The sequence below is a fragment of the Epinephelus lanceolatus genome, chromosome 21 (genome assembly GCF_041903045.1).
Source record: "Epinephelus lanceolatus isolate andai-2023 chromosome 21, ASM4190304v1, whole genome shotgun sequence".
Taxonomy (NCBI): Eukaryota; Metazoa; Chordata; class Actinopteri; order Perciformes; family Serranidae; genus Epinephelus; species Epinephelus lanceolatus.
The window spans coordinates 23,413,197-23,428,818 of NC_135754.1; the positions used below are offsets into that span (position 1 = coordinate 23,413,197).

Consider the following 15,622-nt stretch of genomic DNA (forward strand, 5'->3'; position numbering starts at 1 on the left):
TAGGAGGGGGCGTTGGGGGGGCTCAGCACCCCGACACCCCCGCATCGTCGAAAATGAAGACCGTGGCCCTGAAACAGAATAGCAAATGTCCTCGCCAGGAACCACCACACCGACCACAGGAGACACAAGCACACTGCAACACTCCCGTGTGTGTGTATGTGTGTGTGTGTTTGTGGCTTGCACAGCGTTACCTTCATGCATCTCAATTTCTGAAAATTCTCCAAATGTGCTCTTAAATTTAGATTTCTCCGAGACCCCCTGAAGAATGGCTTTCCCCTGAAGAATTAAACAGCAGTAAACTCACGCACATGTTTCTCTTTTTCTTTTTTTCAAACACCTGCAAATGTATCACAACATAAGTCAGCGTACAGATAAACACAGAAACAAGGACTGTGTCACAGTCTTCAGAACTTGACAAGAAAAAAAATATAGAACAAAAAAGTGCCAGTTCTAAAACAACTTAGATCCATTTATAAGAACAGAAGAAGAAGAAAAAACATTTATAAGACACGAAACTTGAAATCCACACATTTCAGTTGGTCCTGGTGTGCACTCTGCGTTTTATAGACTAATCACCGAACACTCGAAAAATCAAGATAAAATGCTGTTAATGTTTCTGAATACTTTTTTATAAAATATACAGTCCTAACACGGTTAATTGAAAACTCATCTGCATTTATAAATAAATAGTAATAACAGAATCACTTGTATTGAGAGCAAAACACTATACATGATGTAGATTTAAATGTTAGTACATACAGTATGACGCCTAGAAGTTCCCACAATGACAGATGCATTAAAAAGTCTGCGGAAATGAGTTGTGAAAACTGTGTTTGGGAGGTGCGGGGGGATTGTACCACTATTAAAGCCAGGGGATAATGCGTGAAGAACCATTTCTCTGCAGTGTAGTTATGTATTGTATGCTCTAAGGTTGGGGCCAGCTCCCTTTTTGGAGTAAAACATATTTAAATAGTTGCTTTAATTCATTTTTAGAATCTCAAACTTTTTTGAAATGTACATGTATACTTTACGGATCACTGTAATTGAAAACAAACAAACCTTTTCACCTTGATTGACTGAACTGAAGCTGAACTGACCTCAACCTGTTTTTTTTTTTTTTGTGATGTGCATCCTCTCTTTTCAAGGCAGCGCCACTTGTCTATTTTTGGGCTCTGCTGAGCTTTTTAAAGGAGGAGTGTGAACAGCATATCTTATCTGAAGGCACTGTCCTCTGTGCTTTGTCGGGGCTACATGAAGAACAGCTGAATCATTTAGTTACAGAAGCTCATACATACTACAGCGTGTGTTTGTGTGTCTACGGTTGGTGTTAATAACAAACACAATTGTTCCCCCAAATCCATGACTGTCACTCATGCACATGCGAGCATACCTATGTGTGCATTCTTTTTACTTTCTCTCTGTCTCTCATGCACACACATCCTGGATAACACTTGACCCCACCTCCGTCACAAGAAAAAAAATAATCTACATATCTGAATCTGCTTTGAGTTACAAAAAAAACTCCCAGGCCTTGTTCACCTGGGGACAGGATGGGCTGCAGAACCACGCCGACGACGACACCATGAAAAATATTAACTATCATAAAAACATCTCCCCCCCCTTACTCTTGTCCCTGGAGATGTATGAGAGAGCCTGACAGAGAGAGGAGAAAAGAAAGGAGAAGAAAGGGAAGAGCAAAGAAGGTAGAGAGGGACAGAAAAGAGGAAAAGGAGAAAGAGATGGAAAAAAAAAGCTCCCTGTCAGGCTTTGGAAACAGTGATTCATGGGGACCATTTGTCCTAATTACAGCAGAACAACGCTTTTGTCGCTATTAATCACGCGTGTGTGTGTTTGTATTTGTGTCAGGGGAGGAGTGAGGGTTCGTGTGCGCGTGTATGTGTGCAGAGGGGAGATCAGTGGCCCCTCAGATTGAAATAGATGGCCAGGATGATGGTGAGGAGGATGATGGCTCCGAGGATGAAGACCAGGACGCGATTCTGGATGATCCTGCAGAGAAAGAGAGGTGGAGAAAGACACAGAGGGAGAAAGGGATCAGGCAGAGTTCACAGAAGTCATATTGTGTCTACAGAGAACACGTAAAACAGTCACATGTTTATGTGCAAACTAAATGACCGGCCATCAACTGGAGGCTTATCATGTTTAATAGCTACCATGAGGTCTGCGTACAGGGTATTTACTGGTATACAAGCACTGGCATGGGAGTGTAACACACACACACACACACACACACACACACACACACACGTAATGCTTCCAAAACTGCAACACTTTTGTGTCTAGAACGTCTGACAAATTATTTCTGACTGGCACACACACTCGTAGCCTCTTTAAAAATCTCACGCTGACGTGTGTACACACTCGTGCGAACATACAAAAACACTCACAAACAAGCGCGACACACAAACACACACACAGGCTCTAAAACTTTATTTGCACAATAAAGTGGAAAAAGTGGCTCAGTAGTCTCCTGGAGGTAATAAAATCACTGAATTACTGATGGAATTCGCCATAAAACGACTCACTCTTTTACACATTTAAATTCTCCCACTGTGACCTAAGTAAACTTGACAAGAGGGGGCTTTGAACCAAAAAAACACAAAGCTGGGAAAAGAAGGTCTGCAGAGAGAGAGGGAAAGAGACGGAGGAGTGGGTGCTGGTGTGCAGGGATCAACTCGTCTCAAACTCCAGAGTTTGCATCACCACACATGCACGGACAAACACACACACAAAGTCCGAACCCTCCGCTGCTCCTGACAAATGAGAGAATTATCACATTTGCTGACATGTGGAGGGGGTGGAGGAGAGGCCGAGGAGGTGTGTGTGTGTGTGTGTGTGTGTGTGTGTGTGTGTGGGGGGGGTCACTGTCCACTTCTCTAAGCAGGAGATGAATAGCCCATGCTGTGGCCATTTATCACCGGGGAGGGAGGGGGGGCTGGCTGGTTGTTCAGTCACCCTGCTACCCTCTAAAGCCCAAGTCTGAGCTCGGCACACCGGTTGAGCTCACACAGCCTCCCCTCGGCCCACCGGCTCGGACCTGCGGCAGCCTCTACACTTAGTTTCAAACCCACAGCTGTGGAAGAAAGCACGACAAAAAATGTATCACAGCGGTGCTTTTATGCTTAAGTCTTTCCTTTGTGTGCGCCCTTAGCAGAGAAGTGTCTACTCCTCTGCACAAAGGACTCTCCAGCCACATCCAAAAATCCTATCACCAATCACTTGTAACACACCATGAGCGTCTTTTCAGGGGCAAGACACTATGCCTTCTCGTGCTCTCACTGGATAACACCAGAGAGCTCATTGCAACTACTGTTTGTAAGTAGCACTGCTTTATAAGTAGACAGTTTATCCTTGAATAAATGCATACATTATCATAAAAGTGTCACGCTGTATACAGTAAAGCATGTCTTTGTGCACCACAAGTAACAGTTATGGTATATTTTTATATCACGCTCCTGTCTTAAATCATACTGAGCTTGCACACGACACAAAAAACAAGGAAATAGTACTAAAACATCAAACTGCATATGTCATGTGCCCACATGTCTATGTTGTGTTAAGAGTTGGGGATGCTATTATGAAGCAGAGATGATTGGCTGAAGCCAGCTGGGGAGGAGATCCCACTGAAACCCTAATCAGAGCATGCTTAGCAAGGCCACGTCTCCCCCTATTAATTGACATTCATTATTTACAATGATTATTTATCCAAGCCAAATACCCAGAGGAGGTGCTTGTGTGTAAGTGTGTGCGAGTGTGTTGGGAGAATCCAGATCGCTCTGTGTTGTTTGTTACTTTTTCAGCTGGGGAAAAGAGGGGAGGGTGACTCGAGGTCTGGGGGTGGAAAAATGAACAGGAAGTTGGTTTTAGCCTCGTGGATGAGGAGAGAAATGGGGGGTTCAATTATGTAAAAAAAAAGAAAGAAATTGCATTCATTAAAAGGAGTCTGATTTGGTGGCAAACAACGCTGAAGAACTTCAAACACTCAAGCGTTCAAAGCGGTAAGAAATATGACAGAGCTGTGATTTAAGAACTTTTTCTCAGGGGACAGATATTCTAAAAAATACTTTGTTTGACCTAAACTGATTCTCTGTACAGCAATCTAACAAAACGCGTCTTGAAGTCTAATGTAAAGTAGCTGATCTTATTTGCAGCGACTCAAACCCTTAAACAGAAGCTTGATGCAAATGTAGCGCTGCCCAATCAAAAAACTTTTAAGGTTAAATTCAAGTATGGCTTTCACTTTTCTAGCTGTGCGTTTCAATCCACTGTGAGCGACGAAACGTCAAGGCTAAAGCAGTAATCATATCCTCACACATCGCTCCTCTAATGTTTGTAATCAATCAAGTGAAACTACAAGATCTTGTGAAGGTTATTAGGGCGGCCCTGAGAGCTCAACGCACTTCAGACTAATGAAACACATGCAAATAGACAAGAGCAAATTAAGAGACGACTTCAACAACTTGACGACACATAAAAATGTCAATTTGACTATACATGCACAGAATTTAGAAAAACTCCTGCAAGAAGCTCACAACACCTTGGAAACTGTTTCTAGTTAACAGTTAAACATGTCCTGCCATACTGTTCTGTGATTGGCCTGTGCTAGGGTCAGTTTTTGATAGCCAAACATCCATTAACAGTACAATACAAGAGGCCTTTCCTTTTAGTCTGGCTCTCTATGACTCAGTATTTTGAAGCGCTATCCATTTAGAGGCCTTGATATTTTAATGTTTCATGAGGTAAATGTCCTGCCTTTTATTTTATCTTGTGTTTGTTTTGCTTTGACAGCTGACTAGTGGAGTTAACGTGCCAAAACATGGAGCCCACACTCCGAACCACTGGTTAACTAGCCTCCGTTGCTGTTCTGCACCATGCACCACCTGGGACAGACGGAAGCTAGCTAAGGGCAGTAGCTAGCTAATAACACTGCTTATTTGGCAAGTATCATTTGTAGCGCTGTCCTGACCCATGGTGGCAGGATGGCATTGCTGCAGAAACATGGTGCCGGTCCCCTGGTTTACGCTGGTTTTCGCCATTAGTGAGTAACTTAATTTTGAGCTGCAAAAATACCTTCAGCATTGTTAGCTATGTTAACACCCTCACCGTGCTGACACCGCTAACGGTGCTAACATGCTAACAGTGCATAACCTGTCAAAAATATTCTCGCAGGTTAAACGATTAACAGTTAACAGTTGACATACCTAACTAGTACCAGTGTTGGGCTTGTTACTCAAAAAATGGAATATATTACTCATTATTCGTTACTCAAAAGTAATGATGTTACTTTTCTTACTACTCCCTGCCAACAATACTTAGTTACCCTACTCATTATATTACTTTTCTGTTACACCACATAAAATTGGTATTTGCGTATCTCCCAAAAGTTCAGATGTGTGCCTCTATGTCAGTGTCAGGGTAATCACCGTTAAGTGTAGCTAATGTCAGTTAGCTTCTATTTACCTGGTGGTTTCTGTAGTCTGTGACCAGTATTTTCCCAGGGCTCTGACTAAAGGATGGAGAGTCACTTAACTTAACAACATATCCAGCCTCAAGCTTCATCACATCTTTGTAGCCTGCGGCGGGACACGAGTAAATCCAGTTTTGGTTGTTTAGCCAGTGTAGCTCTACAGATGACCTTCGCGGCAGAGGAGGGCTCACCTTTGGTGGGGTGTATTTCCTGGAGCTTCACATTTTTGTGCTATTGGTTGCAGTAGCTGAGGTGTTTCAGACCGGAGGTTTGTGGACGTGTTCTTTGCAGTGGGAAAATTTTTAGTCCGACTACCTGCAGCAACAGTGTTCTTGTCATCTTTCCTCCCGACAAAATCAAAGAGATGGGAATATTTCCAGCCGCTAAGGTTAGCATTTCCAACTGTTTTTGTGGCATGCCTGCGCAGCGCAACGAACACTAAAACAAGTCAGCTGATTTGATTGTTGTATTTCAAATCAGTAATGATGTGATATTCAAAGTAATATTGTAAGGAGTTGTTGTATAAAAATATTACTGAAATTTTATGAGCTATTAGTTACACTACTCATTACTGAAAAAGTAATATTATTACTGTAACACTGACTAGTACTAATCCTAACCATGACCTCTTTGCCCCAACACTAACCGCATTCACCCTCATGGTGTTGAAGTGAGGCAAAACACACTCAGGAAAAAAAAAACTGTGTGGCTCATGCGGTACTTGTTGTTGTTTGTAGATTTTGAAGTTAGTGAAGTCAGCTCCAGCCAGACAGACTGGGAGGAGTCACATGAAGCAGGGGAGGGCCCATATCATAATTCACCTGAAAATCTATCTAAGAAATAGTGTGTGTGACACTGCAGTCTTTTCCTCTGACAGCCTGTGGAGCGAGGATATTAATGTCATCACTCTTCTTTAACCACCTGTGTGGTGGTGAGAAAGCTGGAAAGTCACTACTTATGTTACATTTCTACCAGGGCAGGAAATTGCTCTTTTTCTATTACAATCACACAAAGTGAATCAATACTTGGTGTACGACAGAAAAACAAAGTTATGTTGCTCGTCGCACATTTAATCTTTTTCCATTTGGTCACTCGTAACAACTGATGTCTATGAAAAGAAGAAAGGAATTCCCAGGGGACAGATCATTTTCCTAATCCTCTGGACAACTCATCTGCATGCTGTCACTTGTAGATCTAATCTACAGATTTATGTTCTGTATCCAGCAAAGCACTTTACGATGAGCTCACTCGTCAAATGAGCTTCTATGGTAAGAGTCATTTATATTTCCGTTTCACTTCTTCAAGCAACAGAAGCAGCTCGAGTAAAACATACACCACAAATACAAAAAAAAAATAAAAACCCGCCCCCCCTTCAAAACGCCCCAAAAATGAAATAAAATCCCCAAAAATTGGGAGGTAGGAGAGTGAAGAACATGGTTTTCCTCTGCTGTATGGTTGATCCCATCCTGACACGTGGCCAGACAGAACAGAACTTATCAAACCGGATCCATCCTCCAGCTTTGACACTTGACATAGAGATGTGGGGGGGTGAGGTGTGTGTGTGTGTGTGTGGAGGGGGAAGGTTTGGGGATGTGCGAGCGATGCACACAGCGTACAATGGTGCATGCTGAAACACACATATACACACTCCTACACACCTAACTTTGAGATGGCTTACCTTTACCCCGCTCCCTACTGTGATACTATGATCCCGGAGTATTTTCTCTGTCTCTGCCGCCCCCTCCCCCTCCCCTCCACCCACCCAACTCATATGTAGACAGACCAACAGTAACTGTAACTGAGACACCAGCCAATAACAGCACATGATACTGGTCCTTCTATTGGCTCCGGATGTTCCTTCATCGCAGGCAGCCAGTCAGCGCACACCTTATTTGGGAAACACACAGATATACGCGCTAATGTTGGAGAGAGGGAGAGAGTCGAGATGATGAGTGCAAAGAAGAGCAAAAAATAAAGCAAGCAGGAAGGACGGAAATGGACAATAAAGCAGCTGAGAGTGAAAAACAAGAGAGGGAAAGAGTGGAGAGACAGAAATAGAGAGGTGGAGTGAGGAGAAGAAGACAGAGAGACAGAGAGAGAGAGAGAGAGAAGTCCGTTTACCCGGGGAGGCAGAGCTGGAGGAGAGGCTCCTCGGAGACAGATGAAAATAATGAGGACTTTTCTGTCAGGAAAGATTTACAAAATCGTACCAGCGTTATTAAAATTTAAAATCTCCCGTTTTTTTTTTTTCTTTTTCTCCCTTCCCACCCTCTTCCTCCCTCCCTCTCTTCCTTTCCCTGTTTTTTCCCCTCCTCTTCCAGCAGCACAGCCTTATTACCAGCTCTAATGAGCACCGGGATACACCTCAGCTGTGTGTGTGTGTGTGTGTATGGGGGTACGGGTGTGTGTGTATGGGGGTACGGGTGTGTGTGTGTGTGTGTGTGTGTGTGTGTTGGGGTCCAGGTCCCTTGTGCCAGCTCCATCAGCGCCCCAGATTCCCCAGTCCCTTCAATGACACACACATGTGCACCCAAACAAAACACACAAAGGTGGGCACACAGATACACGCTGAGACATGCGCACACACACACACACACACACACACACACACACACACAGAGCTTTTGATGGCTCTCAGAGGTGGCTGGACATGCACACACATATACACACCTCTCAAACAGACAGACAGACAGACAGACAGACAACACCCCCCACCCCCACCCCAAAACAAAAACAGTCAGACAGACATAAGCAGATAGGCCCAGCCCACCGTAAAACACACACACATAAACACACTGTCTCCACTAAGAAGAAACTTAGCTGTGGAGTTGCATCTCTCAGGCCCTCCCCTATCCCTCCTCTTTCCACTAGTAGACCAATAAAATAAAAATCAATGGCTGTCTGAGCCATTCTGGCTCTCCTCCCTCCAAACCCTGGGAATATACAGCATGGGAGAGGAGAGGGGGGAGGAGGGGAGGTGAAGGGAGGGAGGAGGGAGGGAAGGATCAATGTGTTCACAAATGGTTTGAGTGATGGACATGGAGGTGGAACGCTGGTGGGGGTAAGTCCTAACAAATGCATCGCCTTGTTATCACAAACTAATACAAATAAATGTTTCATTGTTGGAGCACACGTGCGCACACATACACAGAAACCTGCCACATGACAAAAAAAACAAAACACAAAAGGTAGGCCCTCTATCTTTCCAGTTTGAGTGAAGAAAGGTGAGAAACGTGCGACGCTTCGATCAAGTGAATGAAACAAGGAGGCAGAACGATCCAGAACAATCAGATGGGGTTCATGTTGCTCTGCGCAGATAATGACTTGACCTGTTTGTTGGAGAGATCTGATCCCCGCCACGTATGTTCTGCCTATTGTCCCCAAGGGGGTGTTCAAGATAAATGATGATTTTCAAAATACACACACACACACACACACACACACACACACAGCTGGAGTAGGTCTTTAATTAAAAGCTGTTTAGTGTAATTATTTAGAGTCCCCAACATCATGTAATTCCCTGAAGACAAACAGTATTTAAGAAGAGGCCCACACCTTCACACTCACACGCTCACACTGTACAGTGAAGACACATAGTCCCTTAGTTACCATATGCAGTGATGTAATACTGTATAGATAATAACAAAATGACACTATTCAGGTTTTTCCTTCATGTCAAGGACACAGGCTGTGATGTGGATGTTCGGGAAAAAGGTCAACCCATGGCTGGAGAGCAAAACACAAGACTGGAACCTTCCATCACTTCAACAACTGACTGACAGACACAAAAAACCCACTGTAATTATAGCGTTATTGATGTTTTTTATTGTAATTGGGTTTGTTTACATCAGTTATGTTTGTAACACTGTAATGTCTGATGTGATTTGTGCCATTGTATTTAAGTATTGCTTTGTATTTTTGTATTTATATGAAACAGATGACATCCTGGAAAGCAAGACAAATTTCTTTTCTTTTTCTTTCTGGCAATAAAGTGAAATCTTCTCTTCATCACATTAATGATTTGTGGACTGCAACTAATTATTTTCATTATCGATTAATATGCTCATGAATCGTCTGGTCAACAAAATATCAAAGAACAGTGTGAAATGCCCATCGCAGGTTGCTACAGCAACAGGAGACGTCTTCAAATATCTTGTTTTACCCGACCAACCATCCAAAACCCAAAGATATTTAGTTTAAAATGATATAAAACACAGAAAAGCTGCAAATTCTCATATTTGCAAACTTCAAACAGTCAAATATCTGTCAATTTTTACTGCAAAAATAACTTCCTTGACTTATTTTTGCAGCTCTAGTGCACACAATTAAATGTTTTCATTAAAATCATTCATTTATTTTGTGTAAATTAAACTCAAATCTATGTATTTTGTTTCATTTTACTATGAAATGTGCTGTATTCTATATCAGGGGTGTCATGATATACTGGTATTGATGATAACTATGAGACTTAAAAATGAAATACTGATATCATATTAAAACACATGCGTTAATATCTGTAAATACTGTAATGTAGTGTAATCCTTTGTCTCCCTCCGCCAACTCTACCTGGTTGCCTTTTCATTATCCGTTAAGTGTAACTGCTCTTTCTGTACGATTTTATGTTTACAGACTCTACACTCGTATTTGAGAGTAATTCATTCACCCAAAAATGACACAAAGCAAACAATAAACAAAGTTAAAGATGATTTTCACTACTATTATTTTCAAATTTTATATAAACAGAGCAATAATATTGTTATTGAGAACTCTTTTGACCATGTTAATCGTGTAGTGAGAATCCGATATCTACTTTCCAACAAATAAAACAAAACTGGAGAAACTGTTTCACAAACATTTAAAAAAAATCCAAATTAAAAGATTTTTATTTCTTTATTTAGTAATCTAACCATTTATAAAACATTTTTGTTGGGATTATTGATCCCTAAATAAGCCATGGACCTTTTTCTGACCTTTATTGACAAAAAATATTTTTTCACAACTAAAAAAAAACCCGACATAAAAGATGGACAGGTTTTTATTTGGAGGACGCGGTCTGAGCACGGTATTTCATGTCAGCCTGATTCTCTCCCTCTCTGTCTCCCACTTTACTCCCCCTCTTTCCACCAACTTGATGCAGGAGAACAGCACCGGGGCTCTACAAGTTCATCCATTTTTTATTTGGCGGCTAACAACCCTGGCCAGCAGCAGCAGCCTAGACTGGGACCCAGTTCTCTCCCAGAAAAGTGTTGCGAGGAGGAAGAGGGGGAGGGCAGGAGAAGTAGACTGAAGGAGAGAGGAGGGATGGAGGGAGAGGGAGAGAGAGAGAGGGGGAGGTAAAAAAGAAGGAGGAAATTCAGCGTGGGAGGAGAGCGTGTATATGCAAGAGTATGTGAGAGATGAAAACAGAGAGAGAGAGAGAGAGAAAAGGAGATGGAGAGGGAAATAGAAAAGAGACAGAGTGGGTGAAGGAGAAAGAGAGAATACATTGCAACTGTGTCTGGAATTTTTAAGAACTTTTTTTGCCGGCAGCAATTTCTGTAGCTGCTGCAGCTTCTCCTCATCCCGATGTGATGTACAGGTGGCTTTCTGAGCTCCATACATACACAGATCATTCCCCTGTCTGGTTACCTGCCTGAACCCTCGCCCTCCTCTGTCTTACCCATCTATCTCTATCCTCATCTGTGTCCTCTTTTCGTCCCCTATCTTGGACATTCGGTCCATCCATTCTGATGAGTGATATTGCTTATTTTCCTCTCACCTTTTCTACCTTTTCTCGACTCTTGTTTCTACTTCTCTCGCTCTTGCTGGAGGGGTATAGTGATAGGAAGTGGTGGGTTTTTTTTTACTATGTTTACCCTATGTCCTCATCACGTCACTGGTTTATAGTCTACAGGAGCATGTCAGCAGCCCATATTTACTGTATAAGGTGTCAATTGATATACATTTACTTGTCCAGGTTTTAATGCTTTGGAGCTCACAATGACAAAAAGACAGTCCAGAAAATTTGATTATTTAAATATTTGGAGGGAATAAGGAAGAATAAGGAATAATAGCACTAATTATTAGCTGGTTGTGACTGTAATATGTTAGCAAACTTGGTAACTGTACCAACAAGAGTGGATTTTGGCTTTTATATTGTGCTAAAAAAACAAGGTGATAGAACATGGGACAAATGATTACCAAAAGTTGGGGATGGGACGATACGATTTTATCACAGATCTGTATAAAAAACACTCAAGATAAGTAGGCATTGGTGAATTTACATTTTTCGGCAGCACCCAAAGAGACTGCTGAGCAACCAACAATAAAAGAGACTAAGCAAAAAAGGCTACATCTGTACCAACCTCAAAAAAACAAACAAAAAAACGATCTAATGGTGGGGTGGTTTAATCATTGGTATATTTCATATCAAAAGATATGATGGCATTTAAAATAGTTGAAAAACCTGGCTTTTTAAAATGATTTGTTTTTAACTTTACAGGATATTTGCTTGAAAAAAAGATGTGTGCGCCCTATGTGTGATGCAATAACAATGTTTGTTTCATAACTAAATGTAAGATAAAGTGATTCTAGTATGTGTTAGTGTCATTTTAAAAGGTTTACACGAATTTTTATGATAATTTCATTTCACATTTTCATATTATTCCATGCCTACCAATAATGCTACTGGCTGGATAATATTGTAGTTCTAAAGGTGCAGTGATATTAGACAGTGGTGGATCTTCCTAAAGGGGACGTTGGCAGCCACCAAGGGTGCAACCCAGAGGGGGCACCAAAATGCACCCCCTACTTTTTTTACTTTTACAAGAATCAAACATAACCGAAAATGATCCAAAGACCTAACTCTAGCGTTCGGTTTGTAGTAGGGGTACCACCTCTAGTCCTGGCAACACAGTTCACCTTAATGCAAGGGTGTCAAACATATGGCCCCGGGGGCCAGTACCAGCCCGCCAAAGGGTCTAATCCAGCCAAATGGATGACCTTGCACCTTATAGTGATGCACTTGTAGAGGCTAAGAGGTGCCAGGTTTCAGGAGTTAAACATTAGGCAGGTTTCCATCCACCTATTTTTATTTGCATTTTCAACAATTGCGAAAAAAACTTGAATGGAAATGCCAGCAATTCGAAAAAAGGCCGAAATATTGCAAAAAAGTTTTTACACTTGGAGGGGGTGGAAAAGTCAGTGTAACGATATTAGGAAAATGCGACTTTTGGCAATGGAAACAGATTTAGCGAATAAACAATGACGTAGGCTACCGAATCCTACTTCTACTTCACACACACACCTGAGTGAACTTAGAGAGAGGTAGGCTAATCACTTCAGTGTCAGGTGAGTGTATTTCACAACTTACCTGAATAGACGTGTTGAACACCGCTGCATCATGTGCGCTGCCTGGTGTACCAACACAGACATCACGGCATTATGTAGGCTACGCTGACAACGCTGATATGAGTGTGATGAGAGCTCTCGCGATAGCCAAGAAGTTCCCAAGGAATCTCTCCATCTCGTTGCAGTCATGGATGTGCCGGTAATTGTTTATGTCAGTTGTGGACATGAGACGCTACGTCATCTCACGGCGCCCTCTTCTTCTACAGGTGTTCTTTTGCATTTTTATTTTTCATGAGAAGCGCCAACTTCTGCTCGACCTGTTGACTCCCAATACTCACAAAACAATAATGAATGGAAACATGCATAAATTCGCATTTTCTTTTGCGCATTTTCACAAAATTTGCTTAAAATTTGCGATACATTTGGATGGAAACCCAGCTATTAAGTAGCTTTCTTCATGTAAAATGCTGCTCCAGAGGCTTTCCCACCCCAACCAGAATACAGTTCTTTTCTTTATTTTAGTTTGGCGTGATGTCAGGATTACTACACAGTAATGAAAATGCATAGAAAAATGCACATAATGACAGTGAGTAGTAGACTGTGGACAAACTGAGAAATGTTGTTGAAACTGCATTTATTCTTCTGGAGACATCACAGGCTGTTTATCATCTGTTTTGTAAATGGATTAGCATTTTAAAAATGTACTACTGTTTAATTATAGAAGGAAAAATTTTAAAGGTGTTTGTTAATTTTAAAGTTAGAGAAAATAAAAAGGCAAAAGGGAAATAAGAAGATGGAATTTGCAAATTTACAATTTGTCTGTTATTTATTATTATTGTTTGTTAGCTTTGTTGCTTATATGTGTTCATTTCTCACCACTTCACCACTTATTTTTTTGTGTAATATCTGATTTGATTTATTTATTTCAAACATTTAAAAAAAAATAAAAATAAAATAGAATATATTGTAGGAAAAAACCCTACAAAACAGAGACAAACGATAAATCATGCATAGACTTAAAATGAGAAACATAAATTAACATTTCATGTCCGAAAAGGAGCAGGAAGAAGCAACCCCCAATCCCAAACTACAGTAATCCATCACTCATCAACCAGACATTTACACCACTGCACTTCTGAATACCTGATAACCAATATTACCCCGTTTATAAAACAAAAAATAAATACAATAAATATAATGATGACTATAAGGGAATATTTTGGGGGGTGGAGGCACCACAGGAAGCCTGCCCAGGGTGCCACATGTGCTAGGTCTGCCACTGATAGTAGAGTAAATATTCTACTCATCAGGGAGGAAAGCTTTGCACTTAATGTTATATGAGCCAAATTATAGTGGAAGTTCCTGTTGCAACTCCGTCACAGTCACTGTCAAGTTTGCCTGGGATGGAAAGGAAATCCAGATCCATTACTTGTGTGAACAAACCAATTTGTGCTCAGTGTTTGCTGCTTGGTTTGCTGACTCCTCACAGTATACGTCCAGACTCTAATTGTAAAGAAATAAACCTATAACTGACGCCTTTTTTATTCAACTCGACTTGGGGATTACAGAACACGTAGATTCAATATTCCTAAACCCTGATAACATGACATTCCTCACCATTTCTCCTCGCGGCCGAGAATTCCCAAAACACAAAATCCCCCTTGTATACATTCTGCAAAGGCCGAGGGCCAGCTGCAGATCCGATTACTGGCCCCGCTGAAAAAGGGCGTAACATTAGCCATTAGAGCTGTAGGCCTCCAAAACTATGATGTCCATAAATTTTTATTGTTTGTTCAGTATTGAAATCTCATTAAAGCACATAAATCATCCATGCGCAGTGCTGCTCACTTTCAGTAAAGAAAGAAAAGGAAACGAGGGAGGAAAAAAAAGACAGGCGAAGCGAAGCTGGGATGCTCAGGGAGTGTAGGACACCTGAGGCAATGGTTAATGGCATCTGCATTGTTTGTTACTGGTACAACATAGTGACACAGATTGGGAGGAAAGAGACTGCTTATGCATCACACGGTGTTTTTTAATCTAATTATTGCACAGCTTTTTCCTTCACATAACTTTTCAAAGTGAATGTTTTTGTTGTTTCTACTTTTGACTGAAAGATACTAAGATGTTTTTTTTTTTCTGTTAGCGTTCGTGTCGGGGAAGCAGGGAGTAACACATCCACAGTCTGACACCCAACACCAGCTCTATTGTTGTGAAATTTGACCTGACTTCTTCAAGCAAACTGATGAAATGTTTGGACTCACGATGTTAAAAAAAAAAAAAAAAAAAAAAAAGCTTGCATGAAGTTTTGGTTGTGTGTTTAAACATAATTTAAAGATGTGATAATTGGGGGAAAGACGGGACATCTATTTCCTTATCTTGCCTCGTCCCTCAGTTTTAAACAAGTTGAATCAAAGCACTTATCTTGACAAGGACTTGTCACGACAGTTTCATTTTGTGAGGTGCCTCAAACTGGTTTCCGCTCATAACAAAACCATTCATCAGATAAATGCTTTAAACTCTTTGGGCCTAAAGAGACGTCTGTTTAGGATTCCACGACAAAGAAGCGATGAGGATATTAGTGTTTATGTCTGAGTCCTTTTTATGAACTGGTAAGGAAGCTCCTCCGCGTGGTGTTTGTTTGCCATTTTAAATCAACCCTCCAAATATTTGCTTCAAGTCCCGTGTGGTTTTTAGCTCTGCATCCTGTGTGTCTCCAGATACAGATGATGTTGCAATATTGCCCACCAGCATGCACACAAACACATCCACGTACAAAGAACACACAAGTACACACACACACCCACACAC

The 15,622-nt window shown here is 41.4% G+C and overlaps 1 protein-coding gene across 4 annotated transcripts in view; it reads right to left on the reverse strand.

Moving 5' to 3' along the window:
- Positions 1-307: 307 nt before the first annotated feature.
- vti1a (vesicle transport through interaction with t-SNAREs 1A) overlaps positions 308-15,622 on the reverse strand; it is a 151,960-nt gene continuing 136,645 nt past the window's right edge. For all 4 annotated transcript variants that reach the window (XM_033611244.2, XM_033611247.2, XM_033611243.2 and 1 more), the window contains one exon: positions 308-2,007. In XM_033611244.2, the coding sequence (XP_033467135.1) occupies positions 1,914-2,007 (94 nt within the window). In that variant the 3' untranslated portion in view covers positions 308-1,913. The remainder of the gene's footprint in view (positions 2,008-15,622) is intronic.